The sequence below is a fragment of the Osmerus mordax genome, chromosome 7 (genome assembly GCF_038355195.1).
Source record: "Osmerus mordax isolate fOsmMor3 chromosome 7, fOsmMor3.pri, whole genome shotgun sequence".
NCBI classification, from domain to species: domain Eukaryota; kingdom Metazoa; phylum Chordata; class Actinopteri; order Osmeriformes; family Osmeridae; genus Osmerus; species Osmerus mordax.
In genome coordinates this window covers 7,845,171-7,864,697 of record NC_090056.1, presented here as the reverse complement: position 1 = coordinate 7,864,697, position 19,527 = coordinate 7,845,171, and the positions used below count along the sequence as shown (strand labels likewise).

General features: G+C 42.8%; 3 protein-coding genes across 5 annotated transcripts; 2 read left to right on the top strand and 1 right to left on the bottom strand.

The window, feature by feature from the left end:
• The first annotated feature begins 226 nt into the window (after positions 1-226).
• Positions 227-3,445, top strand: LOC136945551 (tubulin alpha chain-like). 2 transcript variants are annotated; one of them, XM_067239442.1, is made up of 5 exons: positions 268-330; positions 1,094-1,185; positions 1,320-1,542; positions 1,653-1,801; positions 1,892-3,445. In XM_067239442.1, exons 2-5 carry the CDS (start codon positions 1,183-1,185, stop codon positions 2,870-2,872), a joined length of 1,356 nt encoding a protein of 451 aa, XP_067095543.1. In that variant the 5' UTR covers positions 268-330; positions 1,094-1,182; the 3' UTR covers positions 2,873-3,445. The 2 variants fall into 2 exon arrangements, with proteins under 2 accessions (XP_067095544.1, XP_067095543.1); XM_067239443.1 differs by lacking the exon at positions 1,094-1,185 and having other exon boundaries at positions 227-330.
• Positions 3,446-3,503: 58 nt separating this feature from the next.
• Positions 3,504-7,816, bottom strand: pmelb (premelanosome protein b). Its single transcript, XM_067240520.1, has 12 exons — positions 7,762-7,816; positions 6,467-6,562; positions 6,222-6,368; positions 6,008-6,136; positions 5,712-5,873; positions 5,253-5,603; positions 4,837-5,115; positions 4,619-4,750; positions 4,314-4,416; positions 4,001-4,206; positions 3,757-3,853; positions 3,504-3,642 (listed from the first exon to the last, which is right to left on the bottom strand). Exons 1-12 carry the CDS (start codon positions 7,814-7,816, stop codon positions 3,504-3,506), a joined length of 1,896 nt encoding a protein of 631 aa, XP_067096621.1.
• Positions 7,817-16,412: 8,596 nt separating this feature from the next.
• LOC136945669 (SAP domain-containing ribonucleoprotein-like) lies at positions 16,413-19,508 on the top strand. 2 transcript variants are annotated; one of them, XM_067239631.1, is made up of 11 exons: positions 16,413-16,468; positions 17,536-17,638; positions 17,897-17,946; positions 18,028-18,095; positions 18,276-18,327; positions 18,513-18,586; positions 18,671-18,708; positions 18,862-18,884; positions 18,979-19,056; positions 19,178-19,261; positions 19,347-19,508. In XM_067239631.1, exons 1-11 carry the CDS (start codon positions 16,436-16,438, stop codon positions 19,386-19,388), a joined length of 645 nt encoding a protein of 214 aa, XP_067095732.1. In that variant the 5' UTR covers positions 16,413-16,435; the 3' UTR covers positions 19,389-19,508. The 2 variants fall into 2 exon arrangements, with proteins under 2 accessions (XP_067095732.1, XP_067095731.1); XM_067239630.1 differs by having other exon boundaries at positions 16,415-16,468; positions 18,862-18,899.
• Positions 19,509-19,527: the final 19 nt, after the last annotated feature.

Below are 19,527 nucleotides of genomic sequence, written 5' to 3'. Positions count from 1 at the left end.
TATCAAATCATATGATTACTGTAATACTAAATTAAACTACAAACACAGAATGTATGCTATGAGGGTGTATGTTAACAATTACAATGATGAACAATGCATATGTTATTAAGAAACAAACATATTATTCCGTGTATGTTTTAAGTCTATTTACTGCCCATTTCCAACACTCTAAATGTTTGCCTACATTACGGAGCACCGCCTCCTCCGTACAGCAGTCGTTGCAGCGACCCTCTGACAGGCAGTACACCTATTCAAACAGACACAAATAAAAGGATCTCTCTGCGTATTTCCTTGTTTTCTCTTATTGTTCGAACCTCTTCAGAAAACATGGTAAGTCATGTAGTATTTTCAGCAATGTAAGTCTGAAATAATTACGGTCGTTTTCTGTTGAGATGGGATTTTTCACGACACTATCCATTTTAGTCGGTAGAAAATAGGTAGTTAGGAACATTGGCTGAAATTTCGATAACACCGTATTATTATCGGAATATTTGATCCTTAAATTATTTTTGCTTCTGAAAATATGTTATCACTGGTATCAGTGGAATTTGCTCCATTGTTTGAGATTAGACAATGAACTGATTGATATTCGATGTCGAACTAATGACACTGCAGAAAGGTCAATTTACCCTTTTGTATAAGGAAAAGCAGCATATATATTAATTTGACCAATTATGTTTCAAACTGTTGATTTATAATAGTATTTAGGATGCGATCGACATCCATCCCGATGTCCTGCGGTCAGTAGGTGGGGAGGGGCAGACTGGGTGTGGACTCAGGCAGACAACTCCTGTCCATTTTGTTTTATTTACTCCAGTAAACAGATTCCCTTTTCCACATGACAGTTGGCCCAATTTTCTATGGATGTTGATTTTTGGGTGTCATAAATGTAGATTGTTAACGTAAAAATATAAAGCAAGGTATGATGTTATTGATACTTATTTTCATTTTCAGGCCATTTGTCTATTGGTATGTTTGTCACAATCATTTTGTCAAACATTCCTTATGTGTCAATATCCAAAAGATAGAGATGAGACACATTGCTGGGATCCATTAATGTACACTGAGGTCTTGCATTGCACTGTCTCAGCAGACTGCAGCAGAGGGTGGTGCCTCCTGTGCAGTTCCTCCCATCTCAGATAGAGGGAGCTGATCCAATGTCTCAGAGTCTGGAGACTGGAAATGGTTTCAATGGCTATTGACTTAGCACTTCACATACTCACATCCTATACACTGGCCATACAAGAAAACGTTCTATCCATCGTGATACCAAGCACCTAATCAAGCCTAAGTAATGACATCTCTTGTTTGTCCTTCAGCGTGAGTGTATCTCAGTCCACGTGGGCCAGGCTGGAGTCCAGATTGGAAATGCCTGCTGGGAGCTCTACTGTCTGGAGCATGGGATTCAGCCAGACGGTCAGATGCCCAGTGACAAAAGCCTTGGAGGAGGAGATGATTCCTTCAACACCTTCTTCAGTGAGACTGGAGCTGGGAAGCATGTCCCCAGAGCTGTGTTTGTGGACCTAGAGCCCACAGTCATTGGTAGGTTGTGTCCCTGCTTCAAAATACATTGAGTAGAAGTGAAATGAAATAGCAACTATTTTTGGTTTGTGTTAACTGCCCTACATGAACTTGTCATTCTCTCTCCTCAGATGAGGTGCGCTCTGGAACCTACCGCCAGCTGTTCCACCCTGAGCAGCTCATCACTGGCAAGGAGGATGCGGCCAACAACTACGCCCGTGGACACTACACCATTGGCAAGGAGATTATTGACCTGGTGCTGGACAGGATCCGCAAACTGGTGGGTTATTTTTTTTAAATCAATAGTAATCTATACCTTATCATCATCTGAATAAACTGTGCCTTGATTTCTGTTGTTCCCACTCCTCAGGCTGACCAGTGCACAGGCCTTCAGGGTTTCCTGGTCTTCCACAGCTTTGGAGGTGGAACTGGCTCTGGTTTCACCTCCCTGCTGATGGAGCGCCTGTCTGTTGACTACGGCAAGAAGTCCAAGCTGGAGTTCTCCATCTACCCAGCTCCCCAGGTGTCCACAGCTGTGGTGGAGCCCTACAACTCCATCCTGACCACCCACACCACCCTGGAGCACTCTGACTGTGCCTTCATGGTGGACAATGAGGCCATCTATGATATCTGCCGTAGGAACCTCGACATTGAGCGTCCTACCTACACCAACCTCAACAGGCTCATTAGTCAAATAGTTTCCTCCATCACCGCTTCCCTTCGTTTTGATGGTGCCCTCAATGTTGATCTGACAGAGTTCCAGACCAACTTGGTGCCCTATCCCCGTATCCATTTCCCTCTGGCCACCTATGCTCCAGTTATCTCAGCAGAGAAAGCTTACCATGAGCAGCTCTCTGTATCTGAAATCACCAACGCCTGCTTTGAGCCTGCCAATCAGATGGTTAAATGTGACCCTCGCCATGGAAAGTACATGGCCTGCTGCCTTCTGTTCCGTGGCGATGTGGTGCCCAAAGATGTCAATGCTGCCATTGCCACCATCAAGACCAAAAGGTCTATCCAGTTTGTTGACTGGTGCCCAACTGGTTTCAAGGTCGGCATCAACTACCAGCCCCCCACAGTGGTCCCTGGTGGAGACCTGGCCAAGGTCCAGAGGGCTGTGTGCATGCTGAGCAACACCACAGCTATTGCTGAGGCCTGGGCTCGGCTTGACCACAAGTTTGACCTGATGTATGCTAAACGTGCCTTTGTGCACTGGTATGTGGGTGAGGGCATGGAGGAGGGAGAGTTCTCTGAGGCCAGAGAGGACATGGCAGCTCTGGAGAAGGATTATGAGGAGGTGGGGGTCGACTCCATTGAGGGTGAGGGGGAGGAGGAGGGAGAGGAGTATTGAAATGGAATCGGAGACAAGCCTTTGTCAGACTGCATGATTTGATTTTGATTGATACGTCATAAAAATGAATAGATGTTGGCATTTTGTCTATTTGATGTTCATCATTTGTTATTCTATGGATTATACTCACCATAATGAGTCTGTATTATCAGTTCCTCCATCAGAAGACAAGACCATTCAGTTCATAAAGTAATTAAATATGTTACTGATTAAAGAGGAGAATTTTGTATTCTGTTTAAACCCTTAAGTAGCTCTTGTTTACAAGTTTGAACACAGTCATCTTCATAAACAGAAAATACGCCAGTTTGTTAAGTAGAATTTAAGGGGAAAAGCACACTTAAAAATATGACACCAAAGGGGTTTCCCACAGTTTCAGAATGCACCATAATCCTACTAGTCATGCAAAAATAGATGAAGTTGGGTAGGTGTAATCATAATCATAAAATAAGCTTTACGAAAAGATCACTTAAGTGTATATTGAAATGTGAAATAAAATTGGTCACACACATAGATGAACTTTGATACAGAAAAAAAAACATGTATAAAAATGTATAAAAAACATGTCACATGTCCAACTGTGCAAATAAGATGTTTCTTGGTTGTTGTTTCTTGGATGTTGTGGGAGGATGATTCACACTAGCCTGTCTTGGAGAAGAGGGCAGTTGTCTACAGCTGACCGTCGACCCAGACAATTCCAGAACATCCCGGGAACACAGGTCCGTCCCTGGCTAACCCGAGACTTCTCAGACTCACTATTGAAATGTCTGTGCCTAAAAATATGATATACAGTTAGACACTTGCTATATGTTACATTTGCTTGAAATTGTTTTAGTTTAGAAAATACATTGCAATTGTGTGGAAGTTATCTTCAAGGGCGACCTTACTTGTAAGTGTGCGCTACTGTCCCTACTGTGAGAGCTACAATCAGGACCCCCAGCATGCCCATCATGGCCACAGTAGCAGATGAAGAGAGAGCAGAACCTGCAACCCAGGAAACAATGAATCAGAAATCTAGAACTCCCTGACAGGAAAGAAAAGCACAACTGTTTTGGTGAAGAGAGCTCTATCTCAGTGCAAGCTGACAAAGTATTGATTTACTATGGCAAACACGTAAGATGGACAACATACCCATGTCGACGTTCACCCTAGCGCTCGTGACGGCCAGACTGAAGTCGTTGGTCATTGACACGTTGATGCAGTAGACACCTGAGTTTTTGAAGAAGTGGCGCAGAACCAGCTGGCACTCTGGAGAGGGAGCCACTGCATTGCACTCTGTGTGGACTGGCCTCATGCAATCAGCATCCAGCACCACACTGCACACCTCTGTTGGGTGGCTAGGGAACAGACCAGTGTTATAAGGTGTCCAGAACACTACAAAACGAAATTTTTCATGACCATGTGTGTGCTTGGTGAAATGATTAGTGCTGTAGCTGTTGCTCACCTTCCTGCACAGGTAATGGTAAGATCAACCACATTCTTCTCAGCCTCGGGGGTCTTTAACACAGTGTTGCTCACTTGGACGATCTCCACACTCTCAATGCCCTCTTAGCAAAGAAAAAAACGTGAAAAAAACATGTGTTGTCAGTGCAATAATTAACTAAGAGGTTTTGAGTGCAAGTCTATGACAGAATGTAACAATTTTATTAACACAAGGCTTTTCTACATCAAGGGAGAACCTTTGTTGATGTTATCCAGGACTAGTCTGAGTCTAGAAACTCTGTCTTATAGCACTGATTGAGAACTCACCAACAACGTCAATCCCAGTACAGAAGGACCCATAGCGATAAATCACACAGTCATCATCAGATGGTGGGTCATTTGCATCACGCTTCGCAACCACCACTGAAGGACCTGGGCCTGTCTTCGTCGCTGCCCGATCTTTAATGAGAAAGCAACAAGGCCTTGGATACCCTACCGTTCAACACAATCCAGCTCGAATCATTCTAACTATCAGCCAGACATACCAGCAGTCACAGCCTCTCCGCCTGCCATCTCCAGAGCCTTGGAGGCTGCTGGGGCCAAGGCAGGGCCGGTAGGGACGCCAGGGTTGATTGGAGAGGGTGTCTGGACCAGCTGGACTGCATCCTGAGCAGCAGGAGCAGCAGATGTGCTGGAAGCCTCGTCCTCGGTCACATCCTCCTCAGAGTCCATCTCTGTTGGCGCTGTCGGGCCCACGTCCAGGCTGAACACAGTCCTCTGGGAGGACAGCACCGGAGCAGCAGAGGCGTCGGCTGGAGCGCTCGCTGGAGGAGGGAATCCACATGACATGTTTCTTCTTTCCTTACATACACACACAGTGCATGTCGTATACATGACTTTATGCTAGGAATCAATGAAGGAGTTGCAGATACCTTTAAGATCAAAACAAATGATTGCCAACCTGTGGAAGCCATATCTGCATATGGCCCGGGGGGCAGTAAGGTGACAGAGTTGACGGTGGGGGTGTTGGCCGGGGTGACACATCTAATGTCAGGGATGACAGCCTGCACCACCACCTTGGGCCTGAAGGAGCCAGACGACACATAGGTGTGTGTGACCGTCAGCTCCCGGGAGATGAGGGCCCCACTGTTGTCTCCAAAATCCCAGTTGTAGGTGATGTCAGCATTGCTCAGGTACTGGCTGGGGTCATGTAGAGAGACACTGAAGGCGATAGCCCTGTTCTGGACAAATCTCAAGTCGGCCTCGTCGATGTCATTCACTTGCGTCAAAGAGACAGCAAAGGGGATTTGATCTGATGGAAGACGAAAAAAACTGTCAAATGCATAATCCCGTTGTTCTCATCTGGACGAATCAGAGATTGATCAAGTCTGGATGACTTGTCTGGAGGCCTGACTCTGACCAGTGATGGAGAACTCAGTGGAGGCGTAGCCCAGAGGGATGAACTTCTCCTTGCTGCGGTAGTGGTAGATGACAATGTCCACAGTGTAGGAGCCCAGAGGGACGTTGTCTGTGCTGATGGTCAGGGAGGAGGAGGGGCCGTCAGACACTTGCCAGTACTGATCTGGGAGAGAAAAGGAAAGCACACTACTTCACCAACTAAAATAGAGCATATTGATTATTTAAAGTATTTCTGCAATGATTAATTAACAAAGATATTATTTAAATGTAAAAAAGAAAAGCTGTTGCTATTCTTACCCCAGGTCTTCCAGACAAACACATAGCTTGGCTGCTTGTCTTTTTTAAACGGAGTACCATCAGGAAAGATTCCTTTCCACTCTGTGTTCTGTGTTGGGTACACGGGCTCCGACTCACGGTAGTTAGTTCCTGTAACAAACATGGGTTAAGGCAACAATCTAAGTGAAACATTGTGGTGAAAGGGAAAGCCTAAAACAATAAGGGCGGGGCTCACCGTTGACTGTGCAGTCCTGGGCCCACACCACCTCTCCACTGGGCATAATCTTCTGGTTGTGAGGGAATTCCAGGTCAATGGTGAAGGTAACCTTGGCGCCAGTCAGGGTTGGTGCATCGTTTCCCACAATGAATTTAACATGCCCACCTGATGGAGGACAGACATTTAAATCATAGGAAAAACAGGATGTGAAGGCATGGTTAGCCTAATATGGTGACCAAACTACCCCTGCAACCTTTGCATACCTTTCCAAGAGTCTGCGTAGCGAGGGTCCCCGTCTTTCCAGATTGGAAACATTCTGGTGTTCCATGATGGATACCGGGTGAAACGGTTTTTAGGCTCTAAAATATCAGCACAGAGGATATGAAAATGGGAACAGAATACCTTTCCTATCTCTTAAATTCTTACTGAATAACACAAAGAATTGGCCAATCGAGTTGCAGGGAAATGTGTGTTACTACTTGCAAAGACCAAAAGAGGGTGCTCTTGTCTATATGACCCAGATTTGTCTAACAAACTGACACTTTGTTTTGTGATATATTTAGGGCATTTGATCCTTTTTGGGGACAGACAGTGAAGAGTAACAAGAAACATGTAGGAGAGAGAGGGGAGGAGGACATGCAGGAAATGGTCTGGGTTGGATTTAAACCCGGCCCCTGCAGAAAGGCATCATCCTTCATGGTATGCACATTTGACCGGTAAACCACTGGTCACCCCAACAAACGACTCTACAATCCTTTTCAATCCTGCTCCTGTATTCTGAGTGGTACAGTGAACCCTAGATTAAGGGTGCACTTGATTGCTTTTGGATTAAGCACAAAGGGGATTATTGTTTGTTTTTTCCTTTTTCAAAACTGTGTCACATCACAGGCAATAATCCCCATGATTAGTTTACAATGAAGAGTGGCCAGAGCCTATATGGTAAGAATAACTGACAGATGTTCTTACCACAACAGACGGATTTAAAACTCTCTAATAACCAAATTGATCCTGGCAGACTGTTGCATATTAGTGCATATTGAGCACATTAACATGTGTACTGTCCATGTGTTCATATTTGTAAAATACTTATGAACTCTAGGACATATACGTAAATGCCTTTTTAACAGTTTTACAAGGTATTTAATATCATGATAGCTAAGTCTCTCATATTGTATCGACATGGGCCTTTCTTACCCATAAGTGAATATCAACATTGTGCACATAGAGTGATGCACGCGGTCATCCTGTGATCTGCATGCCTTTTAGTTCATCCCCATGCTTGATGGAGTAACAGGAATGAATGAGACACTAAAACCACCTGATGATCTCGATAATCCTTGGTCATACAACTAGCCCAGGAACACTGCGCCACAATAATAATCTCACCTACAAAGAAGGAATACGATATATTTGCGAAGAGATTGCACACATTTATATGGAGAAACTCTTTCAGAAGATTTTTACTCGCAGAATGGTTGTATCTGTCCCTGTAAGTTTGAGTGTTTCCATGAAGCATAAATGAATGTCTGTTTGGAAGGCTTCAGGTTCTTGTACTCACTTGCCACAGCCGATGAAACCAAGGCCAGCACCAGCACTGAAAGAGCTGCCCGCATTTTGATTCCGCTGCTTTTGGTGAAATGTCCCTTTTCTCGGTGGTAGGTCAGGCTGGTTTCCCAACATCATAGTAGTGCCAGACTTTTATAAATTCCCTCCTCTGTTGCCTCACAGCCAATGGAATTAGCTAACCCCTCCCTCTGGCCTGCTGCCCCTCCTAATTACCAAGCTTAGACACACCTTTTGTGAATATGTTTACAGCAGTTATGTACTATACAGCATTACTTATGTGGGTCAGCAAATGAAATAAGATTTCCATCTTGAACATGCATATTATGTATGCAAAGATTATTGGAAAGTATATATGTTGCTTGAGTAACAAAAAAAAGGATATGGTTTATTACTGCGTAACTATTCAGTTCAGAATGAAAGGTGCTGGAGATGCTGTGAGTCAGGATCATCCTAATCATGCTCTCCTCTTCCTTATCATCTTTCTCTTTTTGTCCACATCAAACAAACCCATGACTTCCTTATTGTATCCTTTCCATTCTACTCATTCATTAAATTTTAGTGACTTAGATAACTAGAATGTGGCGCATGGATGAATGTCCATGTGAAATCACTAATCCTTACACTAAGGGACTTCCTGTGAAAGGTGTTTCTGTTTAGGAATAGCTCATTATGGCATGTTTTATTCTTATTAAAAAGGTGTAGGCCCAAGACACAACTGTGTTGAAGTTGGCGTATTAATCATGTTGCGTGTGAAGGTCATGAGTCCCTAAATTGTGAATAGCCTAAATCTCTTAAACACCACCTGACAAATTGGCCTAATTTCTTCAATTAGTCTGGCTGATTAACGGATTTACACCTAAATTCTTTCAGCCTCTTTCTGCTTATACTATTGAATATAATTATGTATATATGTATATATGATATTATTCAACAACAGAAAATTCTCCAGACAAATCATTTTAGAGGTATACTTGCCTGTAAATTCACAGCATAAACACTTTTGATATGGGACGGATTACCTGAGTTACACAAATAGGTAAGATGGGGAAAGTGGCTTTGTCTGTCAATAGAACAATAGGTCACACAATACTGCTAAGAGAGACTCTGCTTAAAGGAAAAATGGTAGGAATGCAACATTAATAAGGATTACTGAAGTGCTTGTGACTACCTAAATTCATCCGGATTTGTCCTACCCCTAGTTGAACTATACAGTTACTGTGCTATACATTTTGGGTTTTAATAAACAGTGACATTGTTAAAGGTTCAATGAAACACTGTTCGCACTCAGGTCAAATCTTTTCTCAATCCATGTTATCTTTATGATTAACATAAATCTTCAAACCTACTATTCCCTACCACTAGACACGTCCCTTTTTGTCTTTTTTTTTTAACAAAATAATTAAAACTCTGCAATGTTATTTAGTAATTTCTAATAAACAAATCATAATGCATTGTAAAGTACAATGAAAAGTCAGATCGTTTATAGTACGAAATATAGAATCAAATGCTTCCACAAGACATTTTGAATACGTCTCAGTTTTCCCTCTAAGTTTGGGTTGTAGTGCAGAAAGCATCTTCGCCAGCAGATGACCCCGGCTGTGACATCTCCCCCTGGAGCTCAGCTGTCTCTCCAGCCTGCAGGGTAGTGCGTGGGGACAGGGAGACAGGCGGCAGCAGTGCATTCACACGGCCGTGGGCCTTCAGAATGATCTCAAAGGCCAAGAAGTTCTCATCCACAACAGGCAGAGCCTTCATTTTTCTCTGAGATGCTTTGGTCTCCAGTTGGTAGTTGACCTCCTCATCAGAGTCCAACAGTGACTCAAAGTTCAGCCTGGGAGTGTTGCTCTGGTCTGTCTCTGAGGTCAGGGAACGGGACTCCTCATTAGACGAGGGTGGAGTTGTTGAGCGCATGGTTTCCCTTGGAAAGTTAAAGGGATTTCTACAGACTGTGTAAACCTTGACCTCCTTTGGTGCGATTTCTGTGGACTTTTCAAGGTTGCAGACTGGTCGCCATTCCAGCTTCACCTTCTTAGACTTCTCGTCAGCAGTGAGCCGTTCGGAGAAGTCCACGATGGATCCAGAGAAGAAGGACTCCAGCTGGATGGGAGACTTGTCCCGGCCACCTTTGCTGTCTGTCTCAGAGATTCTCTGAGCCTTTTCCACAGTGAGGAAATCAGAATGACTCGAGGCGTACTCATGTGGGCTGCCATAGTTACCACAAAATGAAGAGGCCGTTGGGACGCACCACTGCGTTTTCATAGAGACCAAGCTTGATCCTGTCCCTTCAGTCTCCTCAGCTGTGCTCGGGTCCAGTGTTGTCGCTCGTGAATTCCGGGTACCCTGCTCAATGACAGCAGGCTTCTTCATTGAAATGCACTTGCAATGACTAGAAAGCTGCTCATTAACTGGAGCCGCTCGTTTTTCTTCAATGGTAAAATACTTTTCTTCATCAACTATGAGAGTCACAGTGTCCTTCTGTGATACAGATTTACCAGACTCCTCCGCAAACATAAAGTTCTTATCCAACAGGTTGTCAAACATAGTCTCCATGAGTCTTGAAATTATGAACTCAATTTTGGATGACGATAACCAGATTCCCAGGTGCCCATGGATACCTTCAGATGCTTCGGCAGATGTGACCTCACTAGCATCAAACCGGAGTTGGAAAAAAGCAGGAATCAAGGGGGTGTTGCTTTCCATCACAGAAGTCCCCATGCCTCCCAAAACGCTGCTGACGGCATGTATAGTTGCCAGACTTACAGTCGGAGAGAGCGTGCCCTGAGGAGAGCCTTGTTTAATTTTGTTAATAAGCTCCATTTTGACTTCCTCCAGAATGTTTAAAATGTATTCTTTGGCAACAGCTTCCATCTTGGCGAGTGAAACCTCCTCTGTGTTCTCAGGTAGAGTGGTGTCCTCACCTGCTGTGTCTGGTCGGAAGTCTCTACTATGAGCCCAGAACTGACAGACCTGGTCTTGATTGGGTGTGCACTGGTTGAGTTGGTCAGATATACACTTTAACATATCCTCAATCAAATAATTCACAGGACAGTCCTCAGAGAGGAGATTGTTCAACCCAAGTTGAGGCAGCGATAGGGAGCGTTTCACCTCGTTCCTCACAGACCTGGCCACGTTGTCGAGAAACGGCTGTGTACTAATGTGATCTAGGACTTGATCGATGATGTTGAGATAGGGGTATTGTAATGAAGAGATCCTTCCGGCTCCGTACACTTTATGTTGAAGGGACCCTGCCTCAGAGTCAGAAACACATTCCACTCTGACCACCGTTTTGCCATCCACAGGCATTCCACTGGGAGAGAGAAGAGGTGGCCTTCTGTTTACAGTTGGTACCAAGACGTCATCTAATTCTTTTGTACTGGAAGGGAGCACACGGGATGCAGAGATGTTGCTGGTGCCCTCATGGAGCAGTGGAGTGACTTGTGATGGAAAGTGGCAGACATCCGATTCAGAAAGGTTGCACTTGGCTCTTTCAGCAGCAGCATTCACCTCAGCTTGTACCTCATTAACATTCAGTGCTAATTCAATAAACACTGTGTCTTTGCACATATCGAGAACATCGTTCACAAGATCATCAGATATCAGATCAATTTTGGCAAAGTCCATTCGTTTTTCTGGGTGCTCTTTGGTTTCCTTGGTGAGCAACCCCTCTAAATAGCTGGGTGAGGCGGGGGGAGTGTTTGGAGTCTTGTACTTCACATTGATCTCCATGTCACCCAGAACATTGCTCATAGCATCAATGGCTCTCTGACTCACCTTGGGGGAGAGAGATCTCTTTGGGGAATCATGCTTGATCTTGTCACCAAAATCTTCCTTCACAGTCTGGAAAACATGCTTTATCAGCTGAGCTGCAGCAACTTCGAGATTGCTGAATGTCTGTCCATCTGTTGAGGCTTCAGCACTGGAGCTTTGGTTGTCGCTCTGGTGCTGCACGCAAACTCTCTGGATTGCTGTTGTCATCAAATCTTCGATAATTTGATGCCTCTCAGTAGAATCCTCACTGTGAAGGGTCACGATGCTAAACTCTGGCAGAGAGAGGGAGCGTACTACCTCATCCCCTACAGACCGGGCCAACTTGTCTTTGAAAGGCCCTGTGCTGAAATGGTCAAGCACACCATCCACAAGTATGTAATACACGTGGGGGAAATATATACTTTTGGAGGCTTTCTCCTCACTTGAGCCTTTCTGGAGGTCAAACACAGCTGGGCTTACCTTGCCAGGTTTTTTAAGCACATCATACTCTTTTTGAATCATTTGAGACCTTGCGACAATCTCTTTGTGGTCCACTGGGACCTGGGAACCCAGTCTGATGTTCCTGGTGTTACCTTTCTTAACAGCCTTGTCCTTGAGCTCAGTAGATCTTGAGGAGGACTCAGGCAGGTGTTGAAGAACTGGTACCAGTCCAAAAAGCTCTGAGCTTCTGTTTTTCAGGGTATTCTCTGATGTCAAGGAGGTGACAGCGTTTTCAGAGGATGTGATCTTGTCCTGACTGAAAGATTTCAATGAAGACAAGAGGGATGATTTGGCAGAAGGCACCTGCAGATTCAGGGCAGCCATTTTACCTTGAGCAAATGCACTGCCCAGTGGAGGTAATGTGGCAAATGGTTTATGTCCAGAGAATACGATGTCATTATTGCCGGCATATAAAGTAGCCTTCGACATGTTGGTTTCACCCTCAGTGGACAGCACTTGCTTTGACAAGATGTTGTCAAATGCCATGTCGATAAGATTAAATGCAATATCCTCAATTTTTGCTTCCTGTAAATCCATCTCTGATACAGTGGTGGGCACACAGCTGAATAGTCCCAAAGTGCCCTCTACATTATTGCTGTCAGTAGACACCGACGTTTCCTCACTAAAGTGACCATCCCATGTTAGGTATTCAGTGTTTGCCTGGACTAAAAATGTCAAATCATTTATCATATCATTGACTACATCGAGAGCTATCTGGCTTGCCTTTTCAGAGATGCCTCTGAACCTTTTAGGGGTGACTTTATGTATGTTTTTGTCAACTCTATCCTTGACTAACTCCATAACGTCAGTGATCAGATTTGTCACATAAAAGTTGATTTCCTCATCAGTGTCCATCATCTCTTTTGGTGGCTCATCAGCCTGATAGTTTGGTGATAAACAGTCCTTTCTTCCTCCACGGAGTCTGTGAACAGGCTCATCACTGGTCTTGAAGGGATTCACGGCTTGAGAAACACATTTTAGCAAACTTGTTGCTATTCTAGCATGCTGAGTCCTTTGTGCCACAGGCTTCAACCCTTGCACTGATGTCTTCTGAAGGATCACCCCACACTTGATGGACTCTGCTAGTTGCATCCTGACAGGCTTCGTGCCCAGATGGTTCAGGACAGCTTGGGTGACAGCATATTCGAGCTTGGTCTGAGACTGTGATTGGGAGAGGTTGAGTGGTCTCTGCATTTTTCCAACTTTTGGAAAGTTGTTTGCCTTTGAGAAAGGGCCTTGGGGAAAACTTTTTTTCTTCTGGACTCTCTTATCCTGGATCCCTTTATTTTGAACATCTTGCTCCCTCCTTGTAGTCTTGTCAGCAGAGGAAACCTCAACCTGGTGGTTTGCTACAGGACCTTCTTCTTGGTTGGTGTCTTTGTGAGTGTTAGGTGCAGTAATTGTGCCCTTGCCCTTGCTGGATTCATTCACAGTTGAGGAGCTCTAAAGAAAGAAACAATAAAAAGGAGGGAAAGCACCATTAGAGGTATACTGCATATTATGTACCTGGCCATCGATACAAATTTAAAGACTATGTAATGTATAAAGATGATGTATTATGGTATTATGTAATACCATTGTTCTACAGTAAGGTGTAATGGAACATTACCTGGAACATCTTTTCCAGGGTGTATTTCACTTGTCCAGTCAGTGGAGCCAGATACTCCTGTCTTGGTGTATGTGGGACCATGCACTCATCAACAAGGGATTTCCCTACAGAGAGAAAGATTTTTTCACATCTATAAATGATTCGAAATTCATTGGCACTAACCATGTTACAAAATACACCCGATCAAAGAATAGTTATCGGAATTGGAATAAATGTAATAAGTGGAACTATTTTTGAATATTAATATTTTTTACTAATTAATAATTTTTTGTATTTGAACAAGCAGAAGGAGCGACATGCTGCTGTACAGGACCTTCAGGTTTAACAGTGATGAAAACGTAGAGCTAATGTTTGACTACCTATCCTGCATGCTGACGTGATGCTGTCCTCTCATTAAATGTATTAAAATATTTCCAAAAACGTACCCAGTCCTGGCATGTCAAAGATGTTATGCAGAAACATGTTCTGTTGGATCCTGGCTTCCCTCATCTTTCTGTACAACTCAAGGTTTTGCAGAGTCTCCTGAGTTTGTTTCTGCTGCATGGCTTGTTTCTGCTCCAGGAGGGTCTTTCTCTGTAAGGAACCATTGAGTTGGGTTGGATTGCCTCAATTGAACAGACACAAATCCTATAATAGCCTACTGAAATAGAATGATTCACAGTAAACATGCTATTGTTGTCAATTACATGGCAATGTCTTACCTTACTATCTCTCTTCAGTTTAACTTCCTTCTGGTACCTGGCTTTGTTGACTTCCTGCCTCACATCTCTTTCAATGACTTTCAGACGGTAGCGCTCCTTCGAAATCCAGTCTTCCTCACTCTGGAGGAAAAAGGAGGACAAAGGAGCATTTTGTCTTTCCTGGCACCCTAAAATGTGTTTGTACTATTTAACATGTTTGTTTTACTTAGCAACCATACCAGATGTTTAAAGAGTATGTTTTCTCTCTTTGGACTGCACAATCCAAGCTGTCCATCATCTGACCTGCATATATCATGTGGCACATCTTATAATCAGCATTGTTTCTGGTTTAAATAATAATAATCAAATGTGAAGTGACATTGACACAATTTCATCCCTACACGACAACCGTTTAGTGGCTTGATGCCCTCTACCTGCCCACCTAGAGACTTTCGGCAAAGGGAGATGTTCCAATAAGTACTCAGTCATATCTGCTAGCGTCACTTCCTCCGGAATACGGCCCTCCTCTTGGAGCTTGACCAGCTTCATCATCTGCTCCCTCTAAAATGTGTTAAATTAAATGTACTTAAGAAAACATCTCAAGGGTTTCTCCTTGAGGAATACAATACGTATTGACAATGTTGTTTGGGGTGAAAAAAATGCTAAATTAAACACAAGCAGATTAAATAGATGTCATCAAACTTTGAATCTCAGAAATGTCTATACACCACTTACCATCTTTTTATTTGACTTTTTGTCAAGGTCATTCTTGACAGCACGCAGGTACTGCTTGTACGTGTTGTACTCCTTCAAAGAGCAGACCACCTTTGGTGGCAAAACATTGTGAGAGCAGTATGTCAGGTTAATAGTGAGATTAATCATTTTGTTGATTCATTGAGCTGATTTGGACTTACTTTGTCATCTTTAGTGATGAACCTCATCCTCTTCAGCATTTTGTGCTTGTCTTTCTGGTGATAATACTCGTTAAGGCTTGGATCATGCAGACTATTGTAACTTGGCCTCATGATGTGGCAGTGTGGATCACTGAGGTTGAAGTCAGATGTTGGCTGATAGAACTGAGGGGAATCAGAAACAAATCAAAATCTTATTTCTAATATACATACAATAGACTGATGCTGTGATACACTATCACTATCATTCACCCTAAGGTGGTAGCTAAATTGACTCATTTCTAAGCCCCTTGACTTGGCTTGTTGAAACTGGAGCTGATTTCTACCTACTCTCATCTCAAAAGTGTGTAGTAGGATGTAAGGGTAGATACGGGACAGGACCTTCGTTACAGATCTTACCCTTTCCCCAAGCTTTGACATTGACAATGGGACAGTGAAACCAGGCAGGGCAGGAAGTTTTGTCTTTTCAGGTGACCTGCTCATTGATTGAGGGATCTTTTTAACCTCATGTGCCTTCCTTAGTGGTGGAAGAGACTCCCTCATTGGATGATTTACCCCCATTTTCTTCAAAATTACAGACGCCTTTGTCTGAAAATAAAGTAACACACAGTAACAAAACATTTTTTTAATGACCCCTGACAAGGTTGCAGGCTCAAATATATGTCCAATGACTCATACATCTACTACCATTTACTTTTTGGCATGGCTGAATTAATTTTTTTAAATGTAAAACATGTAATTAAATAGCAATCGAATGGAAAGTACCTGGTTTTGTTTTGATACACCTTGCACCATGTCATTGTCGCAAATTATGTGCGACTTTCAGTGATTGAAAAAAAGATGTCTCGTGCGATGTCATAATATAGATTGTAGCTACGTTTTGACGTAATTAGTCGATCTAGATTCTAGAATTCTGGCAAGAACCGAAGGGCCTAGAATTAACCTATCCAAAGCTATTTTGGGGCATAATCATGATATATAAATATAATTGAAAGTTCGCAATGTAGGCTACACCACACACCCACATCAGTTTACTGCAAAAGTAACCCCAACGTTTTTGAACCCAATAACACTGAAAATAAAGTACATATTGTGTGACGTAGCAGTAGAAATTACCTCGTTTCTACAACAGGTGGCGCAACTATACCAATACTAAGCGCTTTGGGATGTCGAAGCGTTCAAATCCTGTGTAGAAATCACTTCCTTCAACAAAGAAAGATGGCTGATGTTGAAGATCTCCAGAAACTCAAGGTTTACGTCGTTTCAAACTGATTTAGCTATTATAGAGACATTGGAGTTGGTTCGTTATACTTGAACCATTCTCAGATACCATGTAAAGGAATACTCTACCTGGAGAATTATCATATTGCTTAGCTAGACTTTTATCTTGAGAGAAGTGGCTGTTTGCTCAGGTGCGCACGAGTCACGCTGCCGAAACTGAGTGACTGTGAGACGGGCTAGGGCAAAAAGTGCCAAATGTTATTTACCAAATGGAAGATTTGATTGCTTAACTACTGATTGATCAATCAATAATAATCAGCAAACTTCCAGTTGCCCTGGAAAAAAACTAAAACAATGACGAACTAGGTGCTTTACAGCTAACCATTTAGGCTAGCTAGCAAGGCAGTATTACATGATTTCATAGACTGTATATAAATGGTATTTATAGTTTATGGCTGATTTGTTTAAAGGATTTGTTCATAATTATAGAGAAGCACTACCCAGTGGAGAACTATTTGCATTTACACATATTTAATAGACTTAGATTTGCTTGGATATGTTGGTTTGCTTGCTATTGTAGCTAGCATTGTTAGCTAGGAACTGATGCGCTTTAGGCTAGTACAGGACTGTCATTGGCTAGCTAACGTTAGGTAGCTAGGGAACTTAAACTGCTTAGGCTATCTCTCCCACGAGCAATACTACCTCATTTAAAAGATGTTTTGGCTTTTTAAACAACGCACGACTTAAAAGTTCACATTTGGATGCTACTAGAATGTATATTTCTGCATACTAAGAATATCAGAAGGGTGTGATAGCTAGCTAGTTTTGATCTACAGCAGTGGTTCTTAACCCTGTCCTGCATGTTTTAGATGTTTGTTGGCTCCAACAGACCTGATTCAAATGCATGTTCGTTACCAGGCTTCTACAGAGCTAGATAACGACCCATTTATTTGAATCAGGTATGTTGGTGCAGGGAAACATCTAAAACATGCAGGACAGGGGTTCCCTGAGGACAGGGTTAAGAACCACTGATCTACAGATTACATTTACAAGTTTTCAACTAAATGTGAATCCAACTATTCTACCCATCTCTGCAGCTTGCAGAGTTGAAGGCAGAGTGCGAGGCAAGGGATCTGGACATAAAGGGAAACAAGGCCGATCTTATTGCTCGGCTGCAAGCTTATTTGGAGGAACATGGAGGTAAGACTTATATATATATAAAACAGTTATATAGGCCTACATCACTTTTGATAATCCACCAATAATTCTTGCATATCATGGTGACCTCATATCTGCTCTTAGATAGGTTAGAATAGATACTTACTTGAGTAAGTGCAGGTTTTATGGAATTATTGCCATTATTGTATGTTTTTGACTATCAAAAACGTAATAAAAAATTAACTAATTCCAATAGATGACAATGTAGTGTTACACCTTTTTACACTCAATTTCTAATAGATGACTGTGGAGACGTGAATGAAGATGATGTGCTGGGAGAGGACACAGAGGTAAAACATAACCATTCAAACGTCAAGAACGAGAATGTATTGATCTGTGGTTATAACTGATGATTGGTGCTCTACTTTTAGGACTTCCCCAAACCTGAGGATGCCGCTGACCAGGAAAATAACAAGGAGGAAGTTGCAGTGTCTGAGGAGTGAGTTCATTAGAAACCGCTCATTCATTTGACACTTTAATCATCTTGGGTCCATCAAGATACAGTTGTGGACAAAGGTCTTCCTGAATAATCTCCTGGACCAGAGCCAACTATATTGCACATGATGCATAAGAGCCCTTCAAAGGTTACTAACTTTATTGCTTGCACATTCTTTTTCAGGGCTGCTGTTAAGAAGGTGGTGAAGATCACGCCACCAGTGTCTGTGGATGAGGTATGTAAGCTTTGTCTTGACAATCCCGGTTGTGGTTTCCCAGATATGGATAAAGCTTAGCCTCGATATGGTGATATGAATGCTGACTTCCACGTGCTCGTCCATCGTGATAAGCCTTGTGTGCATTCACAGTGAGTCCTCTGACAAGGCTCATAGTGAACATAGGCTTTTCTTTGCTTTCCCAGAAATTACAGAAAAGGGCTGAGCGCTTCAATGTGCCTGCTTCAGCTGAAAGCAAGAAGGCCATACGTGCTGCTAGGTCAGTGTGAAACAACATCCCTTGCTCATTTTTACTAAACATTTCTGTTTTTATATGGTTGATTTAAATGCATCTTCTGTTCAGGTTTGGTCTGCCTGTTACCTCTCCCAGTCCCCCTGGAGGTTAGTACATGCTTTCTTTTGAAGATTAACATATTTGATCAATACTAAACACATTTTAAACAGTGTTCTGGTCAGAACAGTATTCTTGGAGGTACTAATTTCGAAAATGATATGTGCGCTGCTTAATAAATGTATATATCTCCTACTCTACAGGTGTATCCCTGAATAGCAAAACAGTGAGTAATATAAAGGTATCATCATATGTTGCCACCTACTGTCATTAATATAGCAGTGAGGAAGCAGAGCTAATGGATTGTCTGTCCCCTGTAGCCTGTGATGGTCAGCGCTGAGCAGCTCAAGAAGAGAGCTGAACGATTTGGTGGGAATGTTTCCTCCATTTCCAAAAAGGTGGGCATGTTGTAATATTTTGTTTAGGTCACGTGTAGCTATTATAATTTAAATTGTAACCAAGTGTGTAGTTGGTGATATTGGTCATTCAGTCAGATCAAATCCAGCCATTCTGTCCCAGGTTGAAGAGGACGAGAAGCTGATCAAACGGAAAGAGAGGTTTGGGGTCCAGACCAGTGGTGTTCCTGCTAGTGCAGATGTTGAGGTAGGTTTCTGATGTGTCTTTCCTGAATGTTTACAAACTCAAGCTCAGAGAAGTAGAACTAATTTGGTTTCATTTTTTTCAACAGGCAAAAAAACAGAAGCGCTCTGAACGATTTGGAAAGGTCTAAACAATGATGACATTTTTAAAGTGCTGTTTTTTTATAGCTCTGTATTTTGTGTCAGACCTGTTTTCCCCTCCCTCACTCCCTATTTTGTAAAATTTTGTGATTAAAATTGTTTTCAGTTTTTCCAGATTTGGTGTGATTC